Source organism: Dendropsophus ebraccatus, chromosome 4 (genome assembly GCF_027789765.1).
Source record: "Dendropsophus ebraccatus isolate aDenEbr1 chromosome 4, aDenEbr1.pat, whole genome shotgun sequence".
Lineage (NCBI taxonomy): Eukaryota > Metazoa > Chordata > Amphibia > Anura > Hylidae > Dendropsophus > Dendropsophus ebraccatus.
The window spans coordinates 64,147,233-64,162,683 of NC_091457.1; the positions used below are offsets into that span (position 1 = coordinate 64,147,233).

The 15,451-nt window shown below is 39.2% G+C and overlaps 1 protein-coding gene and 1 long non-coding RNA gene across 2 annotated transcripts in view; one reads left to right on the forward strand and one right to left on the reverse strand.

Annotated features, from left to right (window-relative positions):
- LOC138789689 (uncharacterized) overlaps positions 1–15,451 on the reverse strand; it is a 379,175-nt gene that overhangs the window by 284,672 nt on the left and 79,052 nt on the right. The window lies entirely within an intron of this gene.
- On the forward strand, positions 47–3,612 carry IRX5 (iroquois homeobox 5). Its single transcript, XM_069968452.1, is given in 4 exon segments — positions 47–551; positions 2,027–2,429; positions 2,594–2,843; positions 2,845–3,612. Coding segments are annotated over 4 exon segments (1,428 nt in total). The 5' UTR covers positions 47–302; the 3' UTR covers positions 3,371–3,612.

Genomic DNA, 15,451 nt, shown 5'->3' on the forward strand with positions numbered 1-15,451 from the left:
GCATCTTGGCAGGACCTTTTTTTCCTGCTTCCAAAGCTAAAGTCTACACCAAGCCACACTCCCTCCCAACCTCTCCCCTCCCTCCTTGTACAGAGGGAGAGCACAAAAAAAATCTTACCAGGGAGAAAGGCAGTAAGAAGAACAGAGAGACAGAGAGATACCAGCAGCAAGAAGCGCCAACCATCCCCATTCATCTCCAGGGCTGCAACTGGTGGGCTTGTTTACCTTGAAGAGACTCTAGTAGACCTGGGCCCCCCTTTTTTTCTTGCAGAGAGTGTGTCTCCCAAGATAAGAGTGTATGCATGTGTCTGGCCATGTCCTATCCTCAGGGCTACTTGTATCAACCATCTGCTTCATTGGCTCTGTACTCCTGCCCTGCATACAGCACCAGTGTCATCTCTGGACCCAGGACAGATGAGTTGGGAAGGTCTTCTTCTGGCTCAGCCTTCTCACCTTATGCTGGATCTACAGCCTTTACAGCTACGTCTGCTGGCTTCAACTCCCCCCTACAGTACAGTGGAGACCCAGCTGCTGCCTTCACTTCTTATGTGGTAAGAGCTACTATTACGCTTCTCATACAGGGAGAGGGGCTAGGCAGAAAGCAGGGACAACTACTCCCATCATCAACACCGAAAGTCAGTGCAACACCAGGTCTCATCTCATTTCTCAGGACTCTAAACACCAGGAGCAGAGGGGTTAAACATGATTTCTATACTGGATACTTATTCCTTATTCTCTGGACAAAGCATACTTAAGTCCATGTCAAGTTTGTAGGTATAAATCCTAGTATAGTGATAATACAGGCTGGATTGCTTCCTGAAAAGTTGGGTCGATAGATAGATAGATAGATAGATAGATAGATAGATAGATAGATAGAGGTATATAGATACATATATACAAGAGAGATACAGATAGATAGATAGATAGATAGACAGACAGACAGACAGACAGACAGACAGATAGATAGCTAGATAGATAGATAGATAGATAGATAGATAGATAGATAGAAGATAGATAGATAAATAATACGAAGATAGATGAAAGTTTTCAGTTATCCATCCAACCGCTGCTAATTCCTGGCCATTAAAGGGTTAATGTGTAATCTGAATAATTATAATTATTATTATGCTTCCGATCACTGAATATCCCTATACCAATATACCAATACGTAGAGTCGTTGAATGTGGTCACTGAAAGTAAATGTTATTCCACAACAATTCTACACGTTCGTTGCCCTGATCGATAATCGATAATCCGATACAGTTAACTGCTGTCTTTAATGAAGCGGGTAATTTCACACTGCCTGTAAGCCGAGGCCAGGTTATCAGCGATGCTTGTTAGTAAATGTGCGACTTTTCTCGGCATAGTCGCGGGCACATACCCTGCCGATGCCAGTGTGTAATAGTGAGTGTGTAATAGTGAGTGTGTAATAGTGAGTGTGCAATAGTGAGTGTGTAATAGTGAGTGTGTAATAGTGAGTGTGCAATAGTGAGTGTGTAATAGTGAGTGTGTAATAGTGAGTGTGTAATAGTGAGTGTGTAATAGTGAGTGTGTAATAGTGAGTGTGGGTATTACTGCTGGCACTTGTGTTCTGTAGGGGTCAGGAAGGCTCATGACTTGCTTTCTCTATTAGCCCCATATCCCCCTGCAGTACTGATGGGGGGTCATCTAGCTCTGGAGTTCCGTCCCAGACCCAGTCCTAGGTTGTGCTGGCAAATTAAAGGGCACATTCAGATTCTTCCTGTTGTTTTGGTTGCCTCACACAGCCAGTGGATTCGCTGTCCTGCTTGTAGAATAAGTGTTGATTATCCGGGAGAAATAATAATAATGATCAATGATGTATATAGGACAATTCCACATGTTATATATATATATATATATATATATATATATATATATATATATATATATATAAAATTACATAAGTTATGGAAGAGCTTCTAGAACCGATGATACTTCTGTTGTAGGAAATATATAAGACTTGTATTATTAGATGTATGATCTATGTATTGTTTTCTTCTTCTAGGGTTCTCCATATGACCACAGCACGGGCATGGCCGGTTCTTTAGGGTACCATCCATATGCTGCTCCTCTGGGATCTTATCCTTATGGTGATCCAGCCTACAGGAAGAACGCTACCAGGGACGCCACCGCCACTTTAAAGGCCTGGCTGAACGAGCACAGGAAGAACCCCTACCCCACCAAGGGGGAGAAGATCATGCTGGCCATCATCACCAAGATGACCCTCACCCAAGTCTCCACCTGGTTTGCCAATGCCCGGAGGAGGCTTAAAAAGGAGAATAAAATGACCTGGACCCCCAGAAATAGGAGCGAAGATGAGGAGGACGAAGAGAACATCGATCTGGAGAAAAATGATGAAGATGAGCCCCAGAAGCTGGAGGAGAAGGGGGAGACGGACGGAGACGCAGGTTGGTCCATTCATAGATGTATTTTAGTTCTCACACAGTCCCTGTATTTAGCTGAGATTCTATGTGGTTATTTGAACAGATTGTCTGATGTTTCTTACAATTCTACTTCTTCTTTCTGTGCAGTGAAGAGGAGTCCCCTAGAGGATGAGCCCGACCTTGTAGAGCAGGAGAACCTCCAGGGGAAGGAGCTTCTCTCGGTCAGGAGCGACTCGGAGGTGGAAGACACCCAGGACCTCATGGCCAAAACTTCTGCGCCAAATTCTCCTCCAACATTATGTCAGGCGGCACAAGAAGAGCAGACTGTACCCAATCATCTTCATCATCATCATCACCATCCTCATCACCATCATCAACACCAGCAGCAGCAACAACAACAACAGGCAGCCCAACATCTCCATCATCACCACCATCACCAACCGCACCCACTAGACCTGGCACATAGGAGTACCCCAGCCACCAGCAATGCCACCTCAGTCATTCACTCGCCACCAGCCTCCACTTCTAAGCCCAAACTATGGTCCTTGGCGGAAATCGCCACATCCTCGGACAAGACTAAAGAAAGCAGTGAGGTTCCTCTAGGGCCAGGAGCCACCCCCGCCCAGCCCATGGCTGCTGCTACTACTACTACTTCTCCTCCCTCCAGATCCCCCTCAGCTGCTTGTCACTTCCCCAGCAATGCAGTCCTATCCCGACCCATCTACTACAGCACCCCCTTCTATCCTGGCTACACGAACTACGGCTCTTTTGGCCACCTCCACGGCCACCATGGACCCAGCACGACCCCCTCAGCTAACAGCAACCCCCACTTCAATGGATTAAGCCAGACTGTCCTAAACAGAGCCGAGGCTTTGGCCAAAGAGTGCAAACTGAGGAGCCAGGCTCAAGTAGAGCTGAGCAAAGAGTCGGCCTATGAAATGAAGAAAGGCATGTCTGGCCTCTAACCCACCAGGACTCCCTCTTATTTATTACTGCCTTGTCCTTCTACCAGATCCCATCGAGAAGCCAGAGCAGGACCCCCTGCAAGGAGAGGATCAGCCCACCATCTCTATCCAGCTCAACCTGTAGATTTCATGTAGCCTTTTTGTATCTCAATGACACCCCCCTATCCTTGAAGTAAATGATGGAATCGCTTGTACAGTCATTGATGCTGGTTTTGTAATATAACTATATAAAGCGCATTGTTTTACCCTGAACTGTTTCATAGTTAATAATACAAATTTAATTTAATTTTTTAAACGCCTCTTGTTATTTCTCTGCTGTGTCCGTATACTCCGTGTATTCCCTGACATGGGACTGCAGGTAAAACCTAAGGAGATGCTAATAGGTCAAGTTCATATGTAATCACGTGTTAAAAGTTGAATTGGTATGGAAATTATTGGAATGAATTTACTATAAAGTGAAATCTGGATCTGCTATTAACGTATGATGAACGGGGAGGGCCATGTCAACTAAACGGTGATCATCTGCTGCTTGTCATTGGCTGCGAATGTGTTAACCTGATTAATTTCCACCAGTGCCCCGAGCTGTGCTTAGCAATCACACGGTGACCTTTACTAATGAAGGCGGTTTATGCAGGAATCTTTTCATTAATGGAAGACTCTGCTGGAGATATATATATATATATATATATATATATATATATATATATATATATATATATATATATATATATATTATGCTTCTGCTGTAATATATATATATATATATATATATATATATATATATATATTAATATCTGCAAAGAAAACCTCATTTTCTAGTATTGCACAGGATAGAAGTCTATTTACTAGTTGTACTCTAATGATCCGTCGGCCACTACTCTATATTACGGGTAGGTGTCGCTGTTGCGCTGGATTTCGCCCTCCTATATTTGCATTGGTGGGAAAGTGAGAGTTTTATTATCAAGAAATAAAGATAAAATCAAATGCAAATTAAATATTATGGAAAAGAAAGCAAAAAAAAGTGATTAAAAGCAAAGACTTCGAGATTATGAGAAGAAAGTTGAATCTAATACTAAATAATATGGAGACTGTACATTTCATGTATGGTCTTTAAATAAGTCTAATGTTAGTTGGGTAATTTGTAGGACAATTTGGGTTCGGTTCTGAGCAGTGTGATCCAGGTGTATGACTCGGATCCATACACTATTTTAGTGTATGGGTTAATATACATATATTAATAGATAATATACATACATATCTTTTTTTATTCTGATGCTGTATTTGCAGAATTCGGTTGCATCTACTTGAATAACTATATAAACTAGATAAAACGCTGACAGAAAACGCTAACGAAATGTTTGCTCCTGTTCACAACAATTACTGCTGCTATTGATCAGATTTATTTATCTATATCAATGAACGATCCCGGGCAGTTATGTTAAACAAACGGAAACGATGGCTCTATTATATCCTGATTTCTTTTCCCGTGCACACCTTCTCCACGATGCAATACATAAACGGCCTCCACGTCCGCAAATAACTGCGGATGAAGCAAGAGCATTTTTTTTTAATTAAAATAAAAGATCACTTCTTTTACAGATGTCATTTATTCGCACAAATGTCGCACTGACATATTGTATTTAAATTAGACTTCTTATCAATCTAAAGCGATATTTACAAATTATTTAAATAGCTGGAAATGGCGCAAAGTGAGACAATTGTGGAGGCTCCCAGATCGTCCCCGTGTTACCCGTGATCGGTTCCCGCGCGGATAGGCTATTATGGTGGCGCTGATTAGAAGCCGTAAAGCGAGCTGTCCCATTCGTTTGCTCAGTTGCATATGGTTTATTAGCACGGGGTATTGTAGAAAGCACATAAATATTGTAGAGAGGATTTCCCCTTTAATGAAATGATCTTTGCATCTGTCCGGGAGGAATTGGCGCAGCCTGGGAGAAGCCTGCTAGAATGAATCAAGTGTCTACTATTCTGCTCGGCAGGAGAAAGAAGCCACTTTACTCAGCAGCACCTATAGAAATGACTCCATTGACCCCTTACCCTTGACATTTTGGTCAAGAGACTACCGTGCATGCAACTGATCCGAACAAGTTGTATAGAGAATAGTTGCAAGTCACAGCAGTCTCTTTTAATGAGACCTAATAATGGCGAGAAAGGCTTCTCCCGAGTGCAGCTCCAGCATTGTGCTCCAGCCCAGCTCCCTTTCTTCTCTATCAACAGGGTTTAACTCTTTGTTTCCTTTCAGGGATGCATCAAAAGAACTAAACTGGGCACTGTGTATTGTATAGCATCGATATATTTAATATTACAACTCACTCTATCTATCTATCTATCTATCTATCTATCTATCTATCTATCTATCTATCTATCTATCTATCTATCTCCTATCTATCTATCTATCTCCTATCTATCTATCTATCTATCTATCTATCTATCTCCTATCTATCTATTAATATACATAACACAATCTTAATCTGAAAAGCACTAAAACAACAGAAACTTGATCACATTATCAACACACTGAACCACTTTAATTAGGAATTGTTATTTATATTTTTTTTTTTTTTGCAACCATTTCTTGCTCTGGTTGCTTTAATATTCAAGATGTGACCAAACATTGTGAACACACTGTGCACTATTTATTTTAAATTCGATGTATTTGTTATACAGATAGATAGCTGTATTTGTCTCTCTATTTATCTATCCTTCTGGTTACAATTATCTGTGTCCAAAAATCTAAACAGGACAAATATATCATCATATACTGAATCATTTGGGTCAAACAGCTCTTCAGTTTAAAGCAATTTATTAGCATAGTGCTAGATATGTAGATGAGAGTAACATCATTTATCTATGTCATCTGCAAATACTATCTATCTATCTATCTATCTATCTTCTATCTATCTATCTATCTATCTATCTATCTATCTATCTATCTATCTGTCTGTTTGTCCTTCTTTCCCTATTTATGTATCATATTCTGCATGTATATGAATCTTAGACACAAAGACACACATACATAAGAAAGTATGTATATATGAGATTCTATCTATCTATCTATCTATCTATCTATCTATCTATCTATCTCTCTATATAGATAGATAGATAGATAGATAGATAGATAGATAGATAGATAGATAGATAGATAGATAGGAGATAGATAGATAGAAGATAGATAGATAGATAGATAGATAGTTCATAGTGTGATGACATATAATGAAATAACTATTATGGGTTTCTATTAGACTTCCTTCACATACTACATTTTTTGTGTTTCTTTTTATTTAAACAGTGTAAAACAACATCATGAACTTCCAATGTTTTACATAGAGTTGTTTAGAACCATTTTTTATGTATTGTAAGGTTTTTGAAGTCCTATAAATAGGTTATTGTGTTGGCAAATCACCAGCAATCATTGAAATCTTCCCCAGACTTCTACATTTCCAAAAAAATACCACTACTGACCCTAAAACACAGCAAAATGCCATAAACTAAATCATTTTGTATGTAGTGTTTGCTCTATTTTAGTATAGACTTTAAAGTATCATCTAACCACAGTTAGTTTTTTTTTTTAACCTAAAAAGGATTGTTAAAAACAGCAATGAAAGACCTATTAAAATGAAATAAAATGCTGTGTGTGATTGTATCCTTAATGAGGATATTCCACAGGATTACACGCACATTGCACTAGGTCAGTGGTGTGCTTCATCTGCTCCTGGGGATCTATGAATGAGAGTTGTAGTTCCACCACAGCAAGAGGACCACATGTAACAGACTAATGGTTCATGTACACAGAACTGTAACTCTTCATATATATATATATATATATATATATATATATATATATATATATAAAAATTTTTTTACTTATTTTCCTGACTCTGCTCTGACTTCTACAAACAGGCTTTGGACATTGTGAAACTGTTTTGTTTGAAACTGTTTTTCTTTTTGTTCCTATAATTAGACATATCACTCCTTGTCTCCTTGTACAGTTAGAATGGTTGAAAAAAAGACACACGTCTATCAAGTTCAACCATGACAGGGGGTGTGGATGAAAAGAAAGAGGGGGTACATCCTAAAATTTAACTTACATCTATAGATTATCTTACATTAAACTTACATTTATAGATTATAACACATAATGTGTGTCAACAAATGACACTGTAAAGATGGAAGCCACACGACTAGACGCTGTACCGTTTACATAACATTTTACAAGATGTGTCATGGCATCATTGGTGGCACCATGACTTGATAACTGACTTCATTGATAACTGGCTATGTTCCCACACAACATTTTTGCTCAGTATTTTGGTCAGTATTTTGCAACCAAAACCAGGAGTGTACTAAAGACACAGAAAGGCTCTGTTCACACACTGTTGAAATTGAGTGGATGGCCGCCATTTATCAGCAAATAACAGCCATTATTTCAAAACAACAGTGGTTCTTCCAAAATAACGGCAATTATTTGTCATTAAATGGTGGCCATCCAGTAAATTTAAACAGTATGTGAACATAGGCTTTCTGTGTCTTCAGTCCACTCCTGGTTTTGGTTGTAAAATACTGAGCAAAAATAATTAATAATACAATTACAATTACAAATAAAATTACAAATACATAATAAATGGATTAAAACAGATCCAATTATTTTTTTTGCATACAAAACAACGCAGTCAATCATGTGTTTTGTGTATGTTAAAAGTAACCATTTAAAAATGGATCAGTTATACGGATCGCAAAAACGCAGTGTGAACCCAGTCTAAAGTCTTGCATTACCAGTGGGTGAGATTTATCAAACTTTGTGCAGAGGAACAACGGGGCAGTTGCTCGTAGCAACCAATCCGATTCCAGCTTTGATATTTTAGAGGCCTTTTTAAAAATAAAAGAAGAAATCCATCGCTCCTCTAAGCAAAGTTGATAAACCTCCCCAATAAAATATTACTGTTGGAGCTTCTTTTCCCAGAACTTTATTGTGTAATGATTCTGTTATTCCTACTGGAAATGAATACAAAAAAACAACAACTGTGCGTTGCTATTCCACTTGTCACTACACACTAGCATGATCAGCACTTGGACAGTGTCACAGTGTGTTAGCACACATCCCTTTGACAACTAGATTGATAACACCCAGTTGTCAAGTTAGGCTAGGGCTACACAACAACTATGGTTGTGCGCCCTGCCCTGCATGTAATGATTGTGAATGGTGTTGTGTCAAGGCATTACGTAACTGAAATGTGACAGTCCTACCCACCTGATGGATGTTTGCTCATAGATTGCAAGCCACATGCATCCTTGCTACCATTGACTTCAATGTAAGAAGCTTGTAACTGACTTGCAACTTGTCCACACTTTTTGTATCTTGGGGATGCTGCAATGAAAAAATTGCATAAAATTTGCAGTAAAATAGTTGTACAAAACTAATGGGCAAATTTTGGTGGTGTGTGGCCATCTAGTAATAATAATAATAATAATAATATTTATTTGTATAGCGCCAAGAGATTCTGCAGCACTCAATATAGTCTTATTCATATATTTCCAAGAGGAACAACAGAGGACCACAGAAAAACAAAGCATGTACTAAAACAGAGATATCAGGAGAGTTAGTAGAAAATGTGTAGAAAATGTTACATATAGTTTGGCCCTTATGCCTGAGCTTCTGTCATGCAGACAGGTTCCTGCCTTGTTAATGATTGTTACTGCTCAGTTGCATAATTCTAATGTATTGTGGCCTAAATCAGCCACTTAAATCAAGCATCCAACCCGCCTGTTGAGTGCCCCGACTCTCCCACCCACCCATTCTCTTTTCTATATGACCTGCTTAGATTATGAGAAGGGACATCTGGGTTGGCAGTGGAACAAGTGTCTTCAAACAGAAGAGCGTCTGTTTTTCCAAGTGAGCAATATGTTAATTCTATAGACCGCAATCTCTCAGCTTTCTTAAGAGCAAGAAGGGGAAATCTGCCACAAATATAGGAGAGAACGTCTCCCCTACAAAACAAGTGTCACTTTTTAATGTAGGCTTTGTGCTGGCCTCACAACAATCATGTGCCATATTTTTCAGGCACTTCAACCCGGGGAGCAGTGAAAAGGCCCTAATCTGTGCCGCCTTGGGACCAGACAAAGTGGAGAGGCGTTTGCCTGTGTCCATGTTGAAATATAGATTTATATATATTCAGGAAATCAGATTGGGAGATACTCATTGAGTGAGAAAGTCCCAGGAATGAGACTCTTAATTAATTATGGGTGCTAAAAATTCAGACCAGCTGTCTGGTGCTTGTCTGCGGCTGCAGACAGAAAGACACTGGCCTGTGTACATTGCTTGTGGTACGTAACATGTCACAAACATCACTTGAAGCAGACAAAGCCGAAGGTAACAGATGGCAAGTGTGTGTGCACTGCATTCCTACACCTTATACTTGCTGGCCAAGTCTTCCAAGGATTTGTGGCCTGTCCTAGGATGGGATTGGATTGCTTAAATTACTGTTTCTAGTTTCTGATAGTGAAATTAGTTTACATATATATTTACCTACCAGAAACCAGATTCGTGATTAATTCCCACATTGTTTTTGTAATGTTTTTAGATGTCATTTATTATGCATGCATTGTGAGACTATGTTCACACAATGTCAAAAATAGAGAAAAGGCATCCACTTTTGCAATTTAAAATAACATAAATTTTTGCCAAAATTTAACTGATGGCAATGCAGTGCATTGCAGTCAATGGAAAGACGGATGTCCAATGTACACACATTATATTGAATAACGGACGTAATCACCACGGTTGTCAAAATAATTTTCGGACATCTTTTGCAAACAGTGGATGTTTTTATTGGTTGTTCACACACAGTTTTTCTTTTGTCACCGTTCTTTCTCCATTTTTACTATAAAAATCAATGGCCTTTTCAATTAAGACACACCCAAAGGCCAATTAGTAACCAAACTAGAATAATGTACAAGCAGCCGTCATTGCAATAAGGGGAGGCCAGACAGCTCAAAACAGACAGACTCAAAATGACGGACATCATTTTAAACGGAGCAGAAAAAACTTTGTGTGAACATAGCTTTTACCTGTGTTATATATACGGTATATATATATATATATATATATATATATATATATATATATATATATATATATATAAAACCTGTACAAAGTCCTATGGACAAATGGCAGAGCGACACATCAATCTGAGAGCATATAGAGCATTTTATATTTTGCTATAGACTTTACGTAACATTTGGCTGTCCCAAAAAAAAACAGCTTCGCCCCAAAGCTGTGTGTATGAATCTTATATTTTCAGCTTTTTTTTCCTGTGAATATGTAATGACGTTGCTGGTTCATATTTATCAGCTTTAGTTTTTTCCATTTTAAAATAGGGTAGCATGTTTAGGCTGAAGTTACATATAAGAGTGGAAGGAAGAAGGTGGGGACGGGCAGTGATAAGTGATAAGTTGGGCTCTTTTAGCGGTGTACCGGACCAAAGACACTGCAGCAGGACACCTAAGGGGCGTGGTGAGATAAGAATACCGTTTTTATTATGTTGCACAAGCAATATATCAAAACATTTTCATTGCCAACGTAGCCCTTCAAAGGTACTCCCTTGCCTAGTTGTTCCATGGTTTTAGATTTATTCTGTAAAATGATTTTTTTTTCTCTCCAGAAAATGTATTTTTCGGTTGGACGGCATGTACTTGTATTCATTAACCATCTTTTTTTAAGACCATAATGAACACTCATGTTTCTGTTACTGCTGAAAACATTAGTGGGCAGTTAGAAAAATTGCAAAAAGGAATGTTGGGAAGCAATAAACCGCTGCAATTAGAAACATTTTCCTATAAACATAAACTCACATGTGCTGTAAGTATGTTGCATATTGGAAAGTTGTTAGTTTATAATTTCGTTAAAAAAATGTAACAAGCTTCATATGGTATCGAGCCATTTTTACATAGTTTAGGTCCCAAAAATAGTGCTCTCTCTTTCGGGGACATTTATGAAGTCCGGCGTTTTACACTGGACTTGCAAATGTCCCCGCAGCTCCGCAGCTCAGGGGATTTATGTAGAGGCGCATTCCGTGAAAATTTTAAAGGAAAAATTGATAAATGCAGCGCACGCAGGGGCCACGCCCCCTTTGCGTGCAGCCGCACCCCCCGTAACGCCCCCTCTCCGCCCCACTGGCAAAGGTGGCTCAGATGGGGCAGATGCAAAAAAAATTTTTTACACCGATTTGCCCCATCTGTGCCTAAAAAATGCATTTACGCTTTTTCATACATGTCCCCCTTTGTCTTTATGCCATTTGTCATTTGGTAAGATACAATTACATGGATACCCAATATATATATCTTTGATTTTATTTTACCTTTACTAAAATTAAAACTTAAAAAATAAATGTGCTAAAAGAAGCCCTTATAACTAGAGATGAGCGAATCAGATGAGTTTTGCTATGAATCTGATTTGCTCATCTCTACTTATAACTTTTTTTTATCTTTCAGTCTGTAGAGCTGTGGGAGGGCTCATTTTTTTATGCCATGATTTGTCGTTTTTATTGGTCCCTTACTTGCATATATGTGACTTTTTGATTACATTTTATAAAAGTTTTTTTTTTTTTTTTTCTGGGAATATGATGTGACCAAAAATCAGCAATTTTGCAAGTTTTTGAGCTTACTCAGTTTACCGTTTCAGATCAAGGATGTGATATTCTAATGGTTTGGACGATTCTTCATGTGGCGATACCAAATTAGTTTGTTATTGTTTTCTTAAAATTTTTTTAATAAAAAGAAATAGGGGGGTGATTTAAGCTTTTATTTTGGGATGTTGTTATCAATATTTTTTTTATATACACTCTTGTGGTCTTTCTATGAGAAATAGAAATCATCATTGATCATAGAGATCAATGCAGTACATATGTGCTGCATAGATTAATAATTTGTACACATAATTTCCTCAGCCTACTGGAAAAAAGCTGAAACAATCGCCATCGTCAGGCCTCGGTTTGAACACGTCAACAGGTCAGCTCCCCGCATTCTCTCTTTGGGGAGAGAACAAGACTAAACAGCAAGGAATGGTCATCCTGTGTCATCAACTGTTTAAAGGGGTATTCAGTATCAGAAAATAGTTTTTAATGCACAGTTGGCCATATCACATTGAAGCAATGTTCATCCCTGACGTCTGAGAGCCATAACACTTTTATTTTTCCACCTACAGGGCTGGTTGGGAGCTTATTTTTGCGCCATCAGCTATATTTTTATTGATATCATATTAGTTTAAAAGATTTTTTTATTTATTTATTTTTAAATTACTTTTCAGGTGTTGTTTTTTCTTCTTTTCGTTTTTACATTGTTCACTGCGCAAAAACAATATTGTAATATTTTAATAGATCGGACAATTCTAAGGGGTTAATGGCAGGCAGCTGTGTGATCGCAGCTGCCTGTCATTATCCCCTGTATCTGGGACACTAATGTGTGCGGGGCTGCTCACACTGAAGCAGCCCCACACACATTAAACCCCCTTTCATGTCTGGAACATTTATACATGTTCCTTATTCCTACAGGGCATTAACAGTAGGAACAGATATAGAAGTATGGCTGATATAAAGGGGTTAACTTACTAATACAGTATTATCACTAATAGTACTGGCTTCAGTATGTTTTGGCATAATTTACCCTAACGGAAGGTTGAAAAAGAATGAGCTAAAGATTGCAGTACTGTTTTAGCTGCTCCCGACTCCTCCCCCTCTCAAAGACAATACATTATCCTCTGATGTCATAGGAGGCTTTGGCTGGATCTTGTCTCTGAGCTCAAGCTCCACCCCCTGTGTGATGTCACCGGCCCTGATAAGCCCCCACAGTCTGTATAACCATCTCTCATAGAGCAGTGCCTCTCAAACTGTGAGGTGAGCCTCACCAGTGAGATGCCCCCTAGTTGCTGGGAAGGCACAGTTAGAGAGGCAATGTTTACATAAGTTACTATAAGCTGCAAAATCCTTTCACAGACTGCAACAATTTCTGGTTTACGAACATTATTGAATCATTTTATACTTATTTTTATTGTTATACAGAGTTTAGGAGACAAATAAAGGGTAGACTGAGCTATAGTTTTCCCTTTTTCATGGACTTACACCACAGATGATGAGGCCTAAGCATCCTCCTGGTCAGTGTGGTGAGGTCCAGGCATCACTTTGATCTGTTGGGTGAGGCTTCAATAGAAAAGGTTTGAGAAGTGCTGTCGTCGACAAATATCCATGCATATTTTGATTGGACATAGAGGAAAAAATGAGATGTATTTGTAGAATTGCTCTGTGGAGAGACAGTCTGCTGTGTAGAGCAATGTTCTGCAAAAGCTCTGGGTGGGGAACTGGCAGAAATGCTATGGGCATGGGAATGAGCAAAGTAAGAAGGCTGTGATGAAAAGCTGAGGGAAAGCAATGTATTCTGGGAATTATAGTACTGAGCAACTGCTCAACCAGATGCACTTTGATTATCTGACATAGGAAGAGACCCACAAGTACAAACATATATTTTGGTAGTTTCAGGACTGGGGCTGGCAGGTAAGCAATCTAGGCTATAGGCTATCTACAGTATATATATTTCTTTTACCTGACTTCAGAATATCCCTTAAAAAAATCTGGATTAACATATTGCAGCTGATTTTAACCTGTTCATGTCACAGAACTAGCATACTCATCCTGGTGATGTCAACAGCACATGGAGTAATATCAGTTGCCAGCTTTTTTAACTGTTTAGATGCTGTTGTCAAAACTGACAGTATTTTTAAAACATTATGGCCGCACATCATCGGGGGTTCAAAGGTCAGATTGCCTCTCCGTGACGAGATTGCTTGGAGCTGATCCATTGTCATGGCATGTTGAAGCCTTTTGAAGCTGCAGGCAGCTGCAGTGTGTGATCTGCTTAGTCTGTTTGCCTATGTCAGGTAAGATTTAGCAAATGTGAATGAGCGCAGACATGGAAAATGTTGCAAAATATTGTGTCAGCAAATCGGTTGTGCAATACATTGGGACTTTATGCCAGGTCTGAGCGGTGATCACCAGATGGGCAGATGGGTCTGGCATGGAATGAAGGAGGCTGACCTCTCCCTGCTCAGAATTTACTGCATTTTATGCCAGGCCCAAATTTTATCTGAAATCTATGCCAACTCTGAGACTAATTTTATCTAAAGAAGGGGTTACTTCACCCCTGATACATACTATGGGGGACATTTATGGAGACCAGTGTACAAGTAAATTAGGCCCCCACCCCCAAATACACCACCGGATTCACTAAGAGGTGCACGCCTATTAGTGAAACCGTCCGGATCCGGGCCTGTGGTATAGCGCGTGCAGAAATATACACCTGCTCCTGGCGTAAGCCAGGGGCGCATCATTCGATAAAGTCTCCCTATATATTGTACACTATGCAAAAAAGATCAAGGAGAAGATTTATTAAGCATGCATACGTATTGGCACTATTAACTTGGCAACACTATGTATCGGCCCACACCGCTGCAAGTCTGGATATGCCAGTATAGATGGTGCTCTGCAGACCTTTAGTACAGCATACACATGTAGTCCTTAGAAGAAGAAAATGCTGCGGCACTCCCAAACTGGATGCAAAATGGACTTGTTCCATCACATGGTAGTGGATACAAACAGACAGGCCTTCTTCTAAGTACTACAGAAGATTTATTAATAATTTGTATATACCATTTTACTAAACTCTATGCCACCACCAGGTACAATTCTAAACTGCGTGCAGGTGTAAGGTCACTACAGAGAGAGGGCATACCATCCCCTTTCATACCATGTGGAGCCTCTCTGGTGAGCTCTTCTTATATAGTGCATAACCAAAACACTTGTCACCTCAATGACCTATATATTTATTGTCATTGGATGATGGAGATTTTTTGGCTTCTTTAGTTGTGGTGATATTGTACACAGCCATGTATGAACTGCATATTAATACCCTTAGTGTAAGCATATGAGGTATGATATCCAATAGGCTCATACAGGTGAGATATAGGTTGGTTGTCCATATACTTTTGGCTATATGGTAAGTTTTAAATACATCACTATA